This window comes from Schistocerca nitens, chromosome 4 (genome assembly GCF_023898315.1).
Source record: "Schistocerca nitens isolate TAMUIC-IGC-003100 chromosome 4, iqSchNite1.1, whole genome shotgun sequence".
Lineage (NCBI taxonomy): Eukaryota > Metazoa > Arthropoda > Insecta > Orthoptera > Acrididae > Schistocerca > Schistocerca nitens.
In genome coordinates, this window is record NC_064617.1 from 800,379,144 (window position 1) to 800,394,720 (window position 15,577).

The 15,577-nt window shown below is 38.4% G+C and overlaps 1 protein-coding gene across 5 annotated transcripts in view; it reads left to right on the forward strand.

Moving 5' to 3' along the window:
* LOC126253204 (inositol polyphosphate-5-phosphatase A) overlaps positions 1-15,577 on the forward strand; it is a 373,218-nt gene that overhangs the window by 198,207 nt on the left and 159,434 nt on the right. For all 5 annotated transcript variants that reach the window (XM_049954379.1, XM_049954380.1, XM_049954376.1 and 2 more), the window contains one exon: positions 14,197-14,274. In XM_049954379.1, coding sequence (XP_049810336.1) covers positions 14,197-14,274 — 78 coding nt within the window. The remainder of the gene's footprint in view (positions 1-14,196; positions 14,275-15,577) is intronic.

Sequence of the window (15,577 nt, forward strand, 5' to 3'; positions counted from 1 at the left end):
TGTGTAGCCATTTAAGACCTGACATTCCACTGTATTTGATGAGTTCTGACTTAATTTCATCAACCCCAGCTGCTTTATTGCACTGCAATTTATTGACCATTTTCTCCACTTCCTCAAATGTGATCCTATTTCCATCATCATCCATTCTACCTCGAAATCTGAAACATTACTGATCGTATTTTCACCTACATTGAGCAACTCTTGAAAATATTCCCTCCATCTGCCCAAGGCATCCACAGGATTCACCAGCAGTTTTCCTGACCTGTCCAAATTACTTGTCATTTCCTTCTTACCCCCCTTTCGAAGACTACTATTTACACTCCAGAATGGTTTTCCAGCAGCTTGACTCATAGTCTCCAGCCTGTTTCCAAAATCTTCCCAAGATTTCTTCTTGGATGCTGCAATTATCTGTTTGGCTTTGTTTCTTTCTTCAACATAACTTCTCTGTCTACCTGAGTTCTAGTATGTAGCCATTTTTGATACACCTTCTTTTTCCTTTTACAGGCTGCCTTGACTGTGTCATTACACCAAGCTGTTTGCTTCATCCTACTTTTACACACTACTGTTCCAAGGCATTTTTTAGCCACTTCTAGTACTGTGTCCCTGTACCTTGTCCATTCCTTTTCCAATGACTGTAATTGACTACATTCAACTAACTGGTACCTTTCTGAGATCGCTGTTATGTACTTGTGCCTGATTTCCTTATCCTGAAGTTTCTCCACTCTTATCCTCCTACATATGGACCTGACCTCCTGCACTTTCGGCCTCACAATCCCAATTTCACTGCAGATTAAATAATGATCAGTGTCGTCAAAGAATCCCCTGAATACACGTGTGTCCCTCACAGCCTTCCTGAATTCCTGATATGTTATTATATAGTCAATGACAGATCTGGTTCCCCTGCCTTCCCAAGTTTACCGGTGAATGTTCTTATGTTGCAGTTCATCATAGGATTTTAGTGAAAGACAGTTGCTTCTCAAATACTTCATTGCTGTGTTCTAAGAGTAAGTTGTGCAAAGATAGTTCAAAAGAAGTATTTGTTCTCATGTATGACTAAATAAGAAATCAAAATATTCATGTGTTGGATGGAACAAAGTTTGAGAGTGTCTCTCAACACTTTCAACCTTCCTTGATGCCCAAGAGACTCTTTTATTACGGGAAATAATGTCAGCTGATCAGATTTGTATTGGCTTGGCTTCGACAAGGCCTTGGGAAGGAGGCATTCATTGGTACGAATGCCTGTATATGAGACATATTAATATCCAGAGATGTGGGTAGATTGTGAAGTTTCTGGTAAGAGGATAGCTGCAAAAAATGTTGAAACATATATTACAGAATTATTCAAGAAATTTTAAGAAAAATACATTGCCCTGTGCTCATGTGACTTTTGAACTTGATCATTAATTCTATCCAAATACCCATAATGGCCCAAAAAGCTAGAATCCTAACATAAGGCAAGTAATAGCTTAGCCAGAAGCATGTGAGTGATGTGTATTAAAACCATTACTGTGTTGCCTTAAAGCTCTTACCCAAGGTTTGACTGTAAGCTGAGAGCCAAATTATTGCTGAAAGATATTTTGGAAGTTCCTCCTCAGATTTGAAGCATGGACTCATATAAAAGGATAAAAATTTATTACTGGCCATATAAGGAATCTAAGCTTCTGAATTCATGGCCATCCTGACATTGTGTGGAGATAGTATATTGTTGTTGACTTTTCGCAGCTACACAGTACTTAAACTCTGATCTGAAGTTCATCACACACAGTCATAGTACACACAAATTTAATTCATCATAAATAGGAATACCTCTGACTGTATCCAAACTCTTTGGGAAGCAATACTATCATGATAGTTTTGTACTGTATTATGATTTTACATGAAGCAAACAGTATGAGTAATGGTTTATGTGTTTGAATTCTGCATAAAATAAGGAGGCATAATATGTCACAAAAAACTATTTTCCTAACATTAACATCTAAAAATTTCAAGATATATATTTTCATATTGTAGTAAAATCATAAAAAGATGACTGCAGGCTGAGAGAAAAAGAATAACAGGCATGCAGTTATTATATGCAGTATTAATGTAAACTCCCACAGCGCTTAAAAATGAGAATAAATTCCTGAAATTGGGATGCTATGGATGAAAAAAACATTGTGTGAATGCAAGTGTAATAATAGAAAATAAATTCTGAAATTTTGAACATTTTTGAACAAAAATGTCAGCCACTTGGGAGAGAAAGAAAATGAATGTTTTGCTTCGGTGTTTATTTTATATCTTCTGAAAACTGATAAAAACAAAAGATGCACCAGTGTTAAGCTGTGTTTGATGACCCCCTCCCCCTTTTCCTGTTAAGAGAATATGCAGGAGCAACATACATATGAATGGCTGAAAACTCTAATGCTGTAATGCCTGTAAACCTCTAGAGGAGGCCTGTGTCCAACAGTGGATGTCAAATGGCTTATGATGTGTTGATGCTAAAACTCTATGACTATCAGAAGAAAGCCTCTATGACATTTACAAGACTAAAAAGCAATAAGTTGTAGATTGAAGCTGTATGATTAGCTGTGAAGTGTGTTAAGATACTTCTATGATTAAATACTTCCTCATATCAGGGTTTCACTTATGGGATGATAATTGTGTATTTCTATTGTGAAGAACCATTTCACTGAGAAATACTTTTCTCAGAAAATATCCAATGCAGAAACCAACAAATGGAAAGTTGAGATGGAATAACAATAACATAGAAAGGATAAACAGCTACTCTTATATAGAGGAGGCACTGAGTCGCAGACAGACACACTGAAAAATACTTCTAAAATATTAAAACTTTCAAAGACCTCCTTCTGCAGTAGGAAATACACACACACACACACACACACACACACACACACACACACACACATTCAAACAAGCATAACTCACACAGTCATAACTACTGCTTCAGGGCACTAGCGCCCGACTGTGGCTGACAGTGCCGCAGACGGGCTGGTGGTAGGGTTAAGAAGGCGACATGAGACAGGAAGGGGGAGGGATAGCAGGGAATGGGAGGCAGAAGATGTAGTGCTACGTGAGAGAGTGTGCAATGACTTGGTGTAGATGGGATAATGTTGTTGCAGTGTCAAGAAGCTGGGGGGGGGGGGGGGGGTAAAGGATTCGTAGGGTCATTGACAGGATAACAGTATGTAATATTGGTGTGAGAGCAGGGAAGGGGATAGGTAGGTAAAAGACAGCAACTAGTGAAGATTGAAGGGTTACAGGAACATAGGATATATTGCAAGGTGAGTTCCCACTTGCACATTTCAGAAAATCTGGTGTCAGTAGGAAGCATCCAGATGGTGCACGCCATGAATCAATTGGTAAAGTGAAGCACATTGTGTTGAGCATTATTTTCAGCAACAGGGTGGTCCAGCTGTCTTGGCCACAGTTTCATGGTGGCCATTCATGTGGATGGACAGCCTGTTAGATATCATGACAACATAGAAAGTAGTACAGTGGTTGCTGCTTAGTTGGAAGAGCACATGGCCTCTTTCTCAGGTGGCCCTGCCTTTGATGGGGTAGGTGGGGTGTCAACTACCTGTCATCATTCCCTAAAATGAGGAATATCCTCCTCGCCCCTCCCACAGCAGTACTCCTATGCCCACCAAACCCATGCGATTCGCTTGTCTCTCTATACTCTTCCCATGCTCCCAACCCCTTGCTTCATATCCATTGCAATAGACCTAGATGCAAGACCTGCCCCCATACATCCTCCCAATACCACATACTCCAGTCATGTCACAGACATCCCATATCTCATCAAAGGCAGGGCCACCCATGAAAGCAACCATGTGATCTACCAATTAAGCTGCAGCTGCTCTGTCGCTTTCTATGTGGGCATGAGAAGTCCCCACCCCAACACAGCATAGCTTCCAAACACTCCACCTACACCTAACAACCTTATCCTGTTCCCACCAAGTCCCCACCCATACTCATCTATCCCTCCATCCCTCCCCCTTGCTGCTTCATGTCTCTTCCTTACCCCTACTACCCACCCCTGATTGCTGCTCTACCAGACACAGTTAGGATCTTGTGTCCTGAGTCAGTGGCCATGTGTTTCCTGCTGCAGAAGGAAGCCTTTGTCCAAATTTTAGAAGTCTTTTTTTTATTGTGCCTGTCTATGATTCAGTGCCTCCTCTATATGCTTCAGTTCAGGAACCAGTTACCAAGCCATTCTTCTCATGTCATTTGCAATCTTGTATGAATATGTTTTTGGAAAACATCTGATGAGTCTGGAATAGTTCAAAAGAAGTAATAATAGATTAAATTGCTACATGCTCTGCCATTGTGTCAGATATCTCATTTCTGATCCTTATCATTGAACAGCTCTGTTTTGCCATAAAAGTTCTTTCCATTGTGAACTTCAGTGGAATAGTTCATTTAGCGATCTTTCCTTTCTTAGTATAGCAAAAATGGATTTATATCAGCTCTTCATAACGTAGGGTTATGCATTGAGAACATGTCCATGAATTTTTACTCATCTGTCATGGCTTTATTTTCTGTCATTAGTGAGAAGTTGACACAGTGGTTTAGGCACTGGACTTGTATTCAGAAGGGCCAAGGTTCAAATCCAGATTAAGTTTCCTGTAGTTTCCCTAAATAATTTGAGGCAAATGGGAAGATGGTTCCTTAGAAGTGTACACAGCTGGTTTTTTCCCTCCTTCTGTGTCCAGTTTTGAGCTTAATTTACACCTCATCATCAACTGGATTGTAATGCCTGATCTCATTTATTTCCTGTATTTTGTTGTAACAATGACAACCACATATCTTGAACTGCATGTAATGACTGCTGTGTGTTATGCCATAAGGATAATGGAATACATATTTTATTGTATGGCTACTTGCTTTCATTTCACATTACTGTCATTCCTTTTTCCTGATTTATTTTAGTAGCTAATTAAACTCCTGTTGTGATGCAGTGGTAACATAGTGTACAGTAGTTTGGTTGGCGCTGGACAGATCTCACAGTTTTCTTATCTGGGACACATTATCTTAGGAGGAATCTCCGTAGTAGAAAATTCTCACAACTATCATCACTTTAAATTTCGTGGAATGTTACAGTCATTCTGTGCATTATGAAAATGCAAAACACCTTACAGATCATTCTCATCAAAAGACATTTGACACCCGCTATTGGATAAAGGCCTCCTCAAGACTTTTACAAGCATTAGTGTTCAGCTGTACACACACATGTGGCTGCTGCATATTTTCTGATGTCATCCACCTATTTTCCATTAGGTAATCATCACACTCTTCTTTTAGCTCTTGGAATGTAGAAAGGAACTTCCCCCATTCCTCTCTCCAGTCCATACAGATTCTTTCTCCCAGATCAGGACACCAATACTCATGATACCCTGGTCTTCCAGGACCCAAAAGATTTTGATGAAACGTGCAAACAGTGCTAGACCTCAGCAGAACTATGCACACAACAGGCTCAGCTCAAATCTAAATGCGTCTGAAGTTTGCATCCTGATCACATTCTGGTAGGGACTTCAGGTCTCTCATCAGTATTGTCATTTGTTGATCAGTTTTTCTGAACCAGTAATACATTCAAGCCACAGGTTAGCGACTTTGATTCATGGCTCTGTCTGTGTTGCAGCTTGGTAAGCAAGCAACCCACATTTGTTCTTTGTAAGTCATAGTATGAATGTCTAGATTGGACATTGTAATAGACCCAGGTTAGTTCCCTTAATCCTCTCTGCACTATGTATTCAGTAGTCGCCTTTTGCAAGCAACTTGTAGGGGATGTTTGATATTAGTTGATACAACTTCCCATTTTACCCATTCGTTACGCATGATGGGTATTACACATTTATAGCTGCAGCTATATCAGTGAAGTAATCTTCTATAGATTATTTGAAAGCTGTTTCGAAAATATTAGTTCATAAGTCTTCCTATACTTCTCGGAAAATGAATCTTGTACATACCTACCTGTAGTGCAGTAATTAATAATTATCAGCTATTAACAAAAGACGACATGATGCTGTACTAATTCACATAGTTTCTAAGCAACTGTGAGGACACATGTTATGATATTACATTTTCCTCCCATTTAAGGAAAACTTCTCATGTCTCCCAGCTTAATTTATATCTGAAAGGCATTTTACTCCTCTAACATCAATGACAACCAATGTGGGTATTGTAGATAAGTTGCATGGCTCCATTAGAAAAACGAAGGTTCTGCTAGATGAGAAGGAAACAGACATATGCAAAAAACTAAATATGAAAAATATGCATTTTAGAAAGTGTATCAGCTTACTGATATTTGGGGTATATTGAATTTATGATACAACTGGTATCCAGCAATGACAGACACAGGTTTACAACCAACTTGCCCATATATAAGAATTACACATGTTTACATGTTGAACTTCAGTAAAACTATCCATTTGCATTGATCAACCTTGTAGCCCTAGATGTAAAAAAGTGGAATCCTATCACATGAGTGTCACGAGTTTTTCCTCTAGCCAAGAATGTGGCTGATATTCCATCTATAATAACTACAGTGTTGGCAGGAAGTTAAACCAAAAGCAAGGAGGAGTGGACAGTGACATTCCCCTTATATAGACTGTTTTTTGAAACTTGATTGTTCTGTAAAAGAAGTAGTGCCAGAAGTAGGTAAGGCAACAAACGTAAACAGTTCCTGCTTTTCCTCCTATTGTTGTGCTCATCTCAGCAAGCGCATTCAGGGATACAAAAAACACATTTACCCAGCATTTGACACATATGTCATAGTTATAAATACTGAAACATATTTTACTATATTAAATATGCTCATTTGAAATCCAGCTTCTAAAGTTACATTTACATCACATTAACAAATGTACACATAGTAGTTTATAATTTATTGTCTTTCCCTCCCTTCCCATTGCTGCATTTGGTAAGCCACCTTATATGACTTTACACAGTTTTCAGTGGCTTCTGGCTACATATTAAGTTTTCAGTTTGAAAGGCTGCTGCAAAAAATAGGTTAATGTGAGGTATATGATAAAATTTACAGCAGGACTGAAAACTTTCAGATTGGAGCACATTACCCTTGTGTGAGACTTAGGCGCAGATACTAATCCTACACTTTATAACTTGGTCCCATTGGGGAATATGCTGGGAATGAAAGCTCGTGATCGGTTAGTAATGGATTGGGTCATGGGACCAGCCCAGCCTTTTCCTACTAGGCTGGCCATCTTAAATTTATAAAAGAAATGAACATGTAATGGAGTAATTCATTGTAGAAGTGACATGAAAGCAAGTGTTGCTTTAATACTTAAGTAATCAAAAATGAAATTTTATTGCTATGAAATAATGAAGTTTTGTAAATTATGTGAACAATCACTATGCACAACATTGCATGTGAACTCTCACTGTATCCTTAATGGCTACTTATTTTTATGATGCATATTACTGTTACATAGCTAAGGTTGGCAAAGATAGTAAACATTCCAGACTGACATGGAGTTGGTCGACTTTTACCAATCAAGGGCCATCAAAATTAAGATATGCGATTAGTACAGAAATAATGTCTGCTACACACTAGGGTAGTGTAATAGAGCCATTACTGTTTGCTGTACATTAATGATGTAGCAGCCTGCTCTGTTGTAATCTCAGCTCTTTCATAGATGGTGTGATAACCTATGGGAAAGTGTTACCTGGTAAACATTGTAGTAATATCCAGGTATGATTCCACGAAATAGTTGACTGATGCAGAGGCTAGCAAGTAACTGTTCCTGAAAGATATTTAAAGTAATATGCTTATGAAAATGAAATAGTCTTTGACTTCCAGCATTAGTGATTCATTACAAATCAGTCATATCATAGAAATACAGAGAAGTTGCAGTGTCAAAGATACTTGTGGAATGATAAAATAGGATCAGTTGTAAGGAAATTTAATGTCACATTTTGATTCATTCATAAGATACTGGAAATTGCAGTTTGTCTACAGAAGGTATTGCTTACAAAATACTTATTCAGCCTCTATATTAGTTAAATGTATTGGATAGCTGTAAGTGGATTTTATGAATATTATTCAATCTACTATGTAGTCCTCTTTTAGTGGCAGTGGAGATAAAATCAGACCAGTGATAGCTTACACAAAAGCATACTGGTGAACATTCTTTCCATACTCCACAAGGGACAAATGAGGAAAAGCCTTAATATACAAGATAATGAATCCAGGATGTCTTAGAACTTGTTCTGCTAACCAGTTCCATCTATTGGGAAGGGATAGCCCTATATTTCTTTCTCATCTACTTTTTTTAGTACTTCTTAATTTATTATTTTTCTCAGGCCACTTAATATCCACTTATTTTTCAATATCCTACAGCAGAGTGCAATGTTGGACTCCACATATGTTATCTTTGAAACATCTTACTCCGTCCATATAGTATTGCACATCATTAGAGCTCCTACACTGGTAATCCTGTCTAGGCCATACCTTATTTAAGGGTTGATGAAAACAGTGTGGCCTTCATGTCTTCCTGACATGCATGTGCTAAATGCAGAAATGTGAACTATGGTGATCTTGTATCCAAACAGAACCAGCGAGGTGTTATTCTTTTCTTGCCTGCCAAAGGAGAAACACCAGTAGACATTCATTGTAGAATGAAGACTGCGCATGGGGCAGCATGTCTGCTGAAAACCAGTTGTGGAACGCTGCTGCTTCAGTATAACGTACATCCTCATATTGCAAATGTTGTTACGCAAAAGTTATACTGACTCACGTGGGCGATACCCAAGCACCCGCCTATGGTTCTGATGTCTCCCCGTGTGATTACTATGCCATTGCTCCCTTAAAAAAGGCCTCGAAGGGCTAACAATTCCTGTTGGATGAGGATGCTTAGTAAGCAGTTACGGACTTATTCAGGCAGCAGGACATTGTTTTACTGATTGCGTATTTTAAACCCGGTGCATTAGTAGGATGATTACCTTAGTGCTCACTGTAATTTTGCCTGATTGGCATATCGATTCTGGAGTGTACAGTCTTCGAACAGAAACTTTTTGATTGCCCCTCCACATTTGTGATGTTTTCCTCACATTGGCCATTTTCCTACCAAGGCAACACACTTGTTCACTTCTTTTATTATGCAACCCATTTTTGATCATAACCAAATCATCTTCTTTCTACTATTCTCATTTTATCAGTATACTCATGATTTAAGTTCTTTCATTTGTATGCTCTCATATTTTTCAGAATAGTTCTCTATGTGGTTCATTTTGTCCCTCCTGCAGTATCGCGAACTGAAAATGGTTGAGGTTTGACACTTTCACACTGGTTAAAGAAACATATGATGAATTGTGTGTGTGACTTGTCTTTGAATATTCTTTATATCTTTTGTTAATCAAACTTGATAAAGATCTAAGACTGAGGAACAGCATTCACTTCCTTCATAGATAAATTAAAATTTTTCTAGTGACTCTCCATTTGGCATCTGCCTTCCACACAACTAAATTTTTGACTGTTCTACCCTAAATTTCTCTGAAAGCGTGCCCTTGTATATTTGACTACTCATACATGTGTAAAACGATGTGGTCCAAGAACAGCCTCACTTCTTAGCGGTAGATGTAAGGTTTCTTTAGATTTTGCCGATGTCTTCCCATTTAGACTGATGTATAGTATGAGGGTGGTTTGAAAAGTTCTCGGAACAGAATAGAGAAAAAGTACTTACATCACTGAAACTTTTTTTATTTTCTGTGTAGTCTCCTTGTAGATTAATGCACTTGATCTAATGATTTTCCAGTGCCTTGATCCCCTCTCGAAAATGAGTTTCCTCCAGGCCTGCAAAATAGTTGTGACTCCGGCTATCAATTCTTCATTTGAAATGAGTCTTCATCCTCCAAGAAAAATTTTCAGTTTTGTGAAGAGATGGAAGTCTGACAGCCATATCAGGTGAATAAGGTGGATGTGGCAACAATTGTTACCTTAGTTCATGTAATTTTGACATGACGACAGCACGTGCTTTGTTTTGTCGCGGCACCCATCTTGCAGATAATTTTTTCATTTCTGTTTCTTCAGTTAAAATGTGATATACCATTTAAGATGACGTCTGGAAAGCATGAGCAATTTCACACACTTTCAGTTGGCGATCCTTCGTGCCCATTTTGTTCACTTTTGCAATGATTTCTGGAGTAGTGACACATCTTGGCCGACCACTGTGCGGATCATCATCTAAGCTCTCCTGACGAAATTTAAAGTCATTTGTCCACTTGGCAACAGTTGAATATGAAGGAGCAGAGTCCCCCAGTGTATTCTGGAAATCGGCATGAATGTCCTTTGCTTTCATACCTTTCTTTATGAAGTACCTAATCACTGCTCGAATCTCGAAATTATTCCCCCCCCCCCCCCCCCCCCCATCTTTGCAAATCACTATGTGGGAGCAACAACAGAGCCATGTCACTGCCACAGCTTACTTCCAAGAGCACTGCCATAGCATGTGTTGACAGGCAACAGTCAATGAATATCACGTGAAGAACTCATTGCGCTAGCACTGACCTCTCATGGTGATTCCGAGCACTTTTCAAACCACCGTCTTACAAGGGACAGTCAGAAAGTAGAGCCGCTTATTTCTTCCTCCTTCATTAAGTTGATAATGTAGTAAGTGTGAATTTGGCACACTTCCACAAACCTTCTTCTAGAACCTACTCCAGTAACTGCATCCTACATTAACAGATGACAGCTCTGTACAAATTTAGAAAATGGCCAACATTAATATATGCATAAGACATTATTCTGTGATTGACTTCCTTACTGCAGAAGGTGAAATGCCTAATTATATTCATGACAGCCTGAAGCAGGTGTATGGAGGTGCTACTGTGAATTTAAACACCATTAGCTGATGAGTTCTTCGCTGTAAAGAAGCTGAAGGGAAACACAGTTGGCTGGTGCATTGTGGAGTGGCAAGTGAGCAGCTGCACTAACTTCACACAACATCCATTGCGACGACCAGATCATCCAGTCATCCATGTTGACCACCTGGTAACAACATATGAAATGTGTCACCATGTGAAAGCTGTGTGATGGCCTTATTGAAAAACTGGGTTACTCAGAGATTTGTACAGCAGAGTATCAAAATTGTTGACCGATTAGAGTAAAGTGGCAAGGGAAGCAATTGCATCCAATCTGCAACACTATCAGACTTCCATCTGTCCAGCTGACATGGAGAAGCTCATGAGGGCATAATTTGAAGATGAGACCTTTTAAATTCTGTGTGGCAGTGACTGAGGAAGCAGGACCATGATTTTTACTGCACAGGTACACATGCTTTTGTTTCATGGTGGGTGAAAACTGTATACAAAGATGATCATATTGACAAGTGACATATTAATCATGAATGTTGTAGCTGTTATCCTATATATATGGCATTTACGTTTCTTGTAAAATAAAAATAAAAAAGAATGGGAAGAATTACCGTATGACTGACCCTCGCACAACAACAAAATCTACCGTCTTATCGTTCACATTTATTTAATTTACCAGGTAACAGTTAGCATTCTGAAAGCTAAAAAACACTGAATTGACAGTGACATTACTACCAGTTGTCTTATGGATGTCATAAACAAAAGATCAATCTGAACTTCGTGCAATCTGTGCTCGTGGAATCCATGTCAGTTCTTAAAGAGGAGTTTTTCTGACCTCAAAAGAAAGAAAGGAAAAGAAAGTATTTGTATGCAAACATAACAAGTTCCATAAAGCTACAAGCAGACACTCGTTCCATAAAGCTACAAGTAATTTACATCAGTAATATAAATCTGTAGTACTGCACAGCAGTTCTCCAAAGATTCTTGAAAACTGTATTCAGCTGGGCCTTCTTTTTGCATATGTAGGACATTCCAGTGCTCTATGAAAACCTTCTCTAGGATAGGTTCCATTCTTTAGCATAACAGGTGTAAAATCTAACAGGTACCTGACACGTTTAGTACACTCAATTGTGTTGATCAACTTTAGTTGTTTCAGTTCTATGACAACATTTCAATATTTCTCTCTTTTATTTGTGTTATCCTTCATTTATTTTTTCTTTGGAGAAGAAATGTAGTATTTCTGCTCTCTGTCTCTTTACTTCCTACATTTCTTGTCAGTAATTGACATAAAGTCCCCAGAGAAGATCCACAGTGACTTATAAAACATATTTTTACTGTCCATCTATATTGCTTTAATTATTTTAAAAGGCCAGTTTTGGCTCAACATGAACCATCCTTAGATCTTATTGTATTGGTTACAAGAGTAACGCATCCAGCTTATGAGCAAACTTTACATGTTATGTCACAGGATTAAAAAGAAACAATACATTTCATGGGCAGTAGGGTCAATAAGCAAGTGACAGAATGAGTTTGATTTTTTATTGACTGTACATAGGACCGTGACTATCCATCAATTAAGATTGCGCTTTCGAATTCATTAAATCTCTTTATAGCTGTCATTCCATTCATTTCTGTTACATTTACTTTTTGTTTATCAATAAGATTTCAAGGAAACTGTGCCATCTAGATGCAGACCATCAAAGCACACATTTATTATGTGAGTGAAGAAGTCTGCCACATCAGGCCAACACCTGTGTCACAAGCACTGTCCAACTTCTGCAGTTCCTGTGCCATTTGGTTAAACTGTACACTATTTATGCAAATACTATTAACTTCGTATTCTTTTCATGTCACTTGCAGATACTAAAGGCTACCTAGCAGCAGCTCTCTCTTTATCCTAACATTTCTCCATATCTTGTCATCCCCCTTGATCATGGATGAAGTTTTATGTAGGAATGTCTATCAGTGTGTCTGAAATAACATCACAAAAAGTGTTGTCTTTGTTCCAAATTTCTTTCCAGGTGCCAATTGTAATCCACGTCCTCCCTCTTAATGTTGTTTGTTTATTTTCTGACATCTTCTTGCTACATCTAAAAGGCACAGATATTTCTTTCCTGCTCTACCGCATAAAACTCTGAAGTACTAGGAAAGCACCGCCATGGACACACACACACACACACACACACACACACACACACACACACACACACACACACACACACACACACACACACACACACACACACACACACGGGATTCTGTGGTGCAGGACAACAAAGCAGAACATTATCTCAGTTGTCTTGTCTTGAGTTTGTGCCAGATAAGCAGTAACACAATAGATAAAAATAACAACATACAATTGTGGGAACAAGAACCCAACCAGTGAAGTGCATTGTTTGTTCTTTGGACGAATAGCTGGTTTCTCTGGTTTTCTGTTCATTTATTTTATTTTTTTTTTGTTTTGTTTTGTTTTTAGAACTGTGCTTCTGACATTAATCTAAGTAAAATAATGTCTCTAAGTATATGTGGGTTTGATTTTTGACCTACATAATTGGTAACCCCAAAAAATAAAGAATGAACATCAAACCAGAGAAATCAGCTACTCATCCAAAGAACAAACAAGGCACCTAATTGGTCGGTTTCTTGTTCCCACACAGCCTCCCAGCTCTTTTACGGACGACCGGTTGATGCGTCAGTTCTGTCATCTTGGCATTGTCTCTTCTGTTCAACTGGGTCTAGGCTCGACTGACCCTACAACCTCCTTATACTAGGCCCTACCAAATACTGCGATGTAATTCCCATACTATAGACATCTCGCAAAATGGAAAAATTGTCCAGGTGTCCATTGAAAGAGTGAAACCATCATGGACCTTACCAGTGCCGAAGCACAAAAGCGCTCCTCCAGTTCAGGATGATGGAGGGTCAGGTGAGCCTACACCTAGTGGAACTGAAAAGACAATGCCAAGATGCCAGAAGACTGTAGAAAAACCAGTCACACCTGTGCTCACACTGACACATCATCCGGTTATCTGGAAAAGAGCTAGACGACAAGTCAAATCAAATTCAAGTACCCCAACATGCTTTTTTGGGGAGGGGGGGGGGGGCGGGCGGCAAGAGACCGACCAGTGAATTGCATTGTTTTTTTCTTTCTACAAGTGGCTGGTTTCTCTGGTTTGATGTTTATTCTTTGTTTTTCGTTTTTTTGTGTAGAGCTGTACGTTCGACGTTAATCTAAGTAAGATAAATGTTTCTAAGTATATGTGGCTTTGAATTCTGACCTACACAATCAAATTCTTTTGTGTTGTGAAATATTCACAGTAAATTTTATTACTCTGCATAATGAGTCACTTACGTGAAACACATTTTCAGGTAATTTTGTCACTCGGCAAGAAAGAATTTAGTCATCAGGAGCATCAGAAAGTTTTTGTTGATGACAATGCCGAATGGGTGAGTGCACATATTCCTTTTTTTAATTTAAAAAGGAACGTTCCTTCCCATTTGCATGACCATGTTCTGTTGTCTTTCTGTATATTCCTGTTACTGTTATGAAGCTAGTTATGACATCAGTTGTGTTTCCTAATTTGTTACTCACTGACAGATGTCATTTTTACATTGTTATTAACGTATTGCTTCTGATGTTGAACTACCATATGTGTCTGCATAAAATAATATTCTATGTTTTTATTTCTGAATAATTCTTCCGACAAAGTTTGTTCAGGAGAGCTCATGGGCTAATCCTATGCCACAGTAGAAGTGTTGTTGTCAGAAAGCAGAGAATAATAAATGAATAAGCACCTCAAATGTTTAAGTAACTGAAAATTGTCTCAACACAAGTCAGAATCCAGGTACTCCATTATTGTAGCGGAAAGAGAATGTGAAGTTACATTAAATTTTAATGGGGGAAATGAGTGGAAAGAGTGATCGTCAGTGTAGTGCACTGTAAATGAAACAAAACATACTGAGATGATTGATCTCACATGATGTTTCTTGGTAATCTGCAAAACCTCAGTGCAGCAGTGAAAAAACATCTCTTCTGGGTCCAAAACCTGTTAAAACACATTAACGTTTAAGATATCATTGTGTGATCAGTTAATTTTGGTCTTTTGTCATATTCTTTTGCTATCATTACTTTATACTTTACATTTTTAATTTTGCAGTAAGTATTATTTGCAATCACTTAAACTTTCAAAAATAAATGGGTTATTACGTGACATTCGTGTTCAAATTGCACAACTATAGATTAGTACTGACAGACAAATGAGTATTGACAGTCAATGTTTTTCTGTGTGTGTGTATTGTACTGCATTTGTGTATATATTTCTTTTATTTCTGTTAAAATTGTGAGTCCTTCACTTTCTTCATTTAATCCTTCAATTTTTAAATTCCCAGTTTTGTTAGACAATACGTTATGTGTACAGTTTAAAAAATGTAAGTGAAGACACGGTACGGATCGATGGGAAAGTGCCAGACTACAAATACAAAGGTCAGTCCTAGGATTCGTATCTGTCACTTATAACTTTTTCCATCTGTGGCAATGTTTGTTGATGGAGGGGGGGGGGGGGGGGGGGTGAAGACGAGTTACAGCGTGGTTCAGAATCCATTTTAAACTGTATGTCTCCTTATAACTGGCTGTGTAAGTCAGTTCAGAGGTCTGAGGAAGGCAATGGCATGCCACCTCCAACATGACCATACCTATTAATGCACTTAATCTTTGTATTGATGACTGCTTTACTTTATTTTTAAGAGAGGA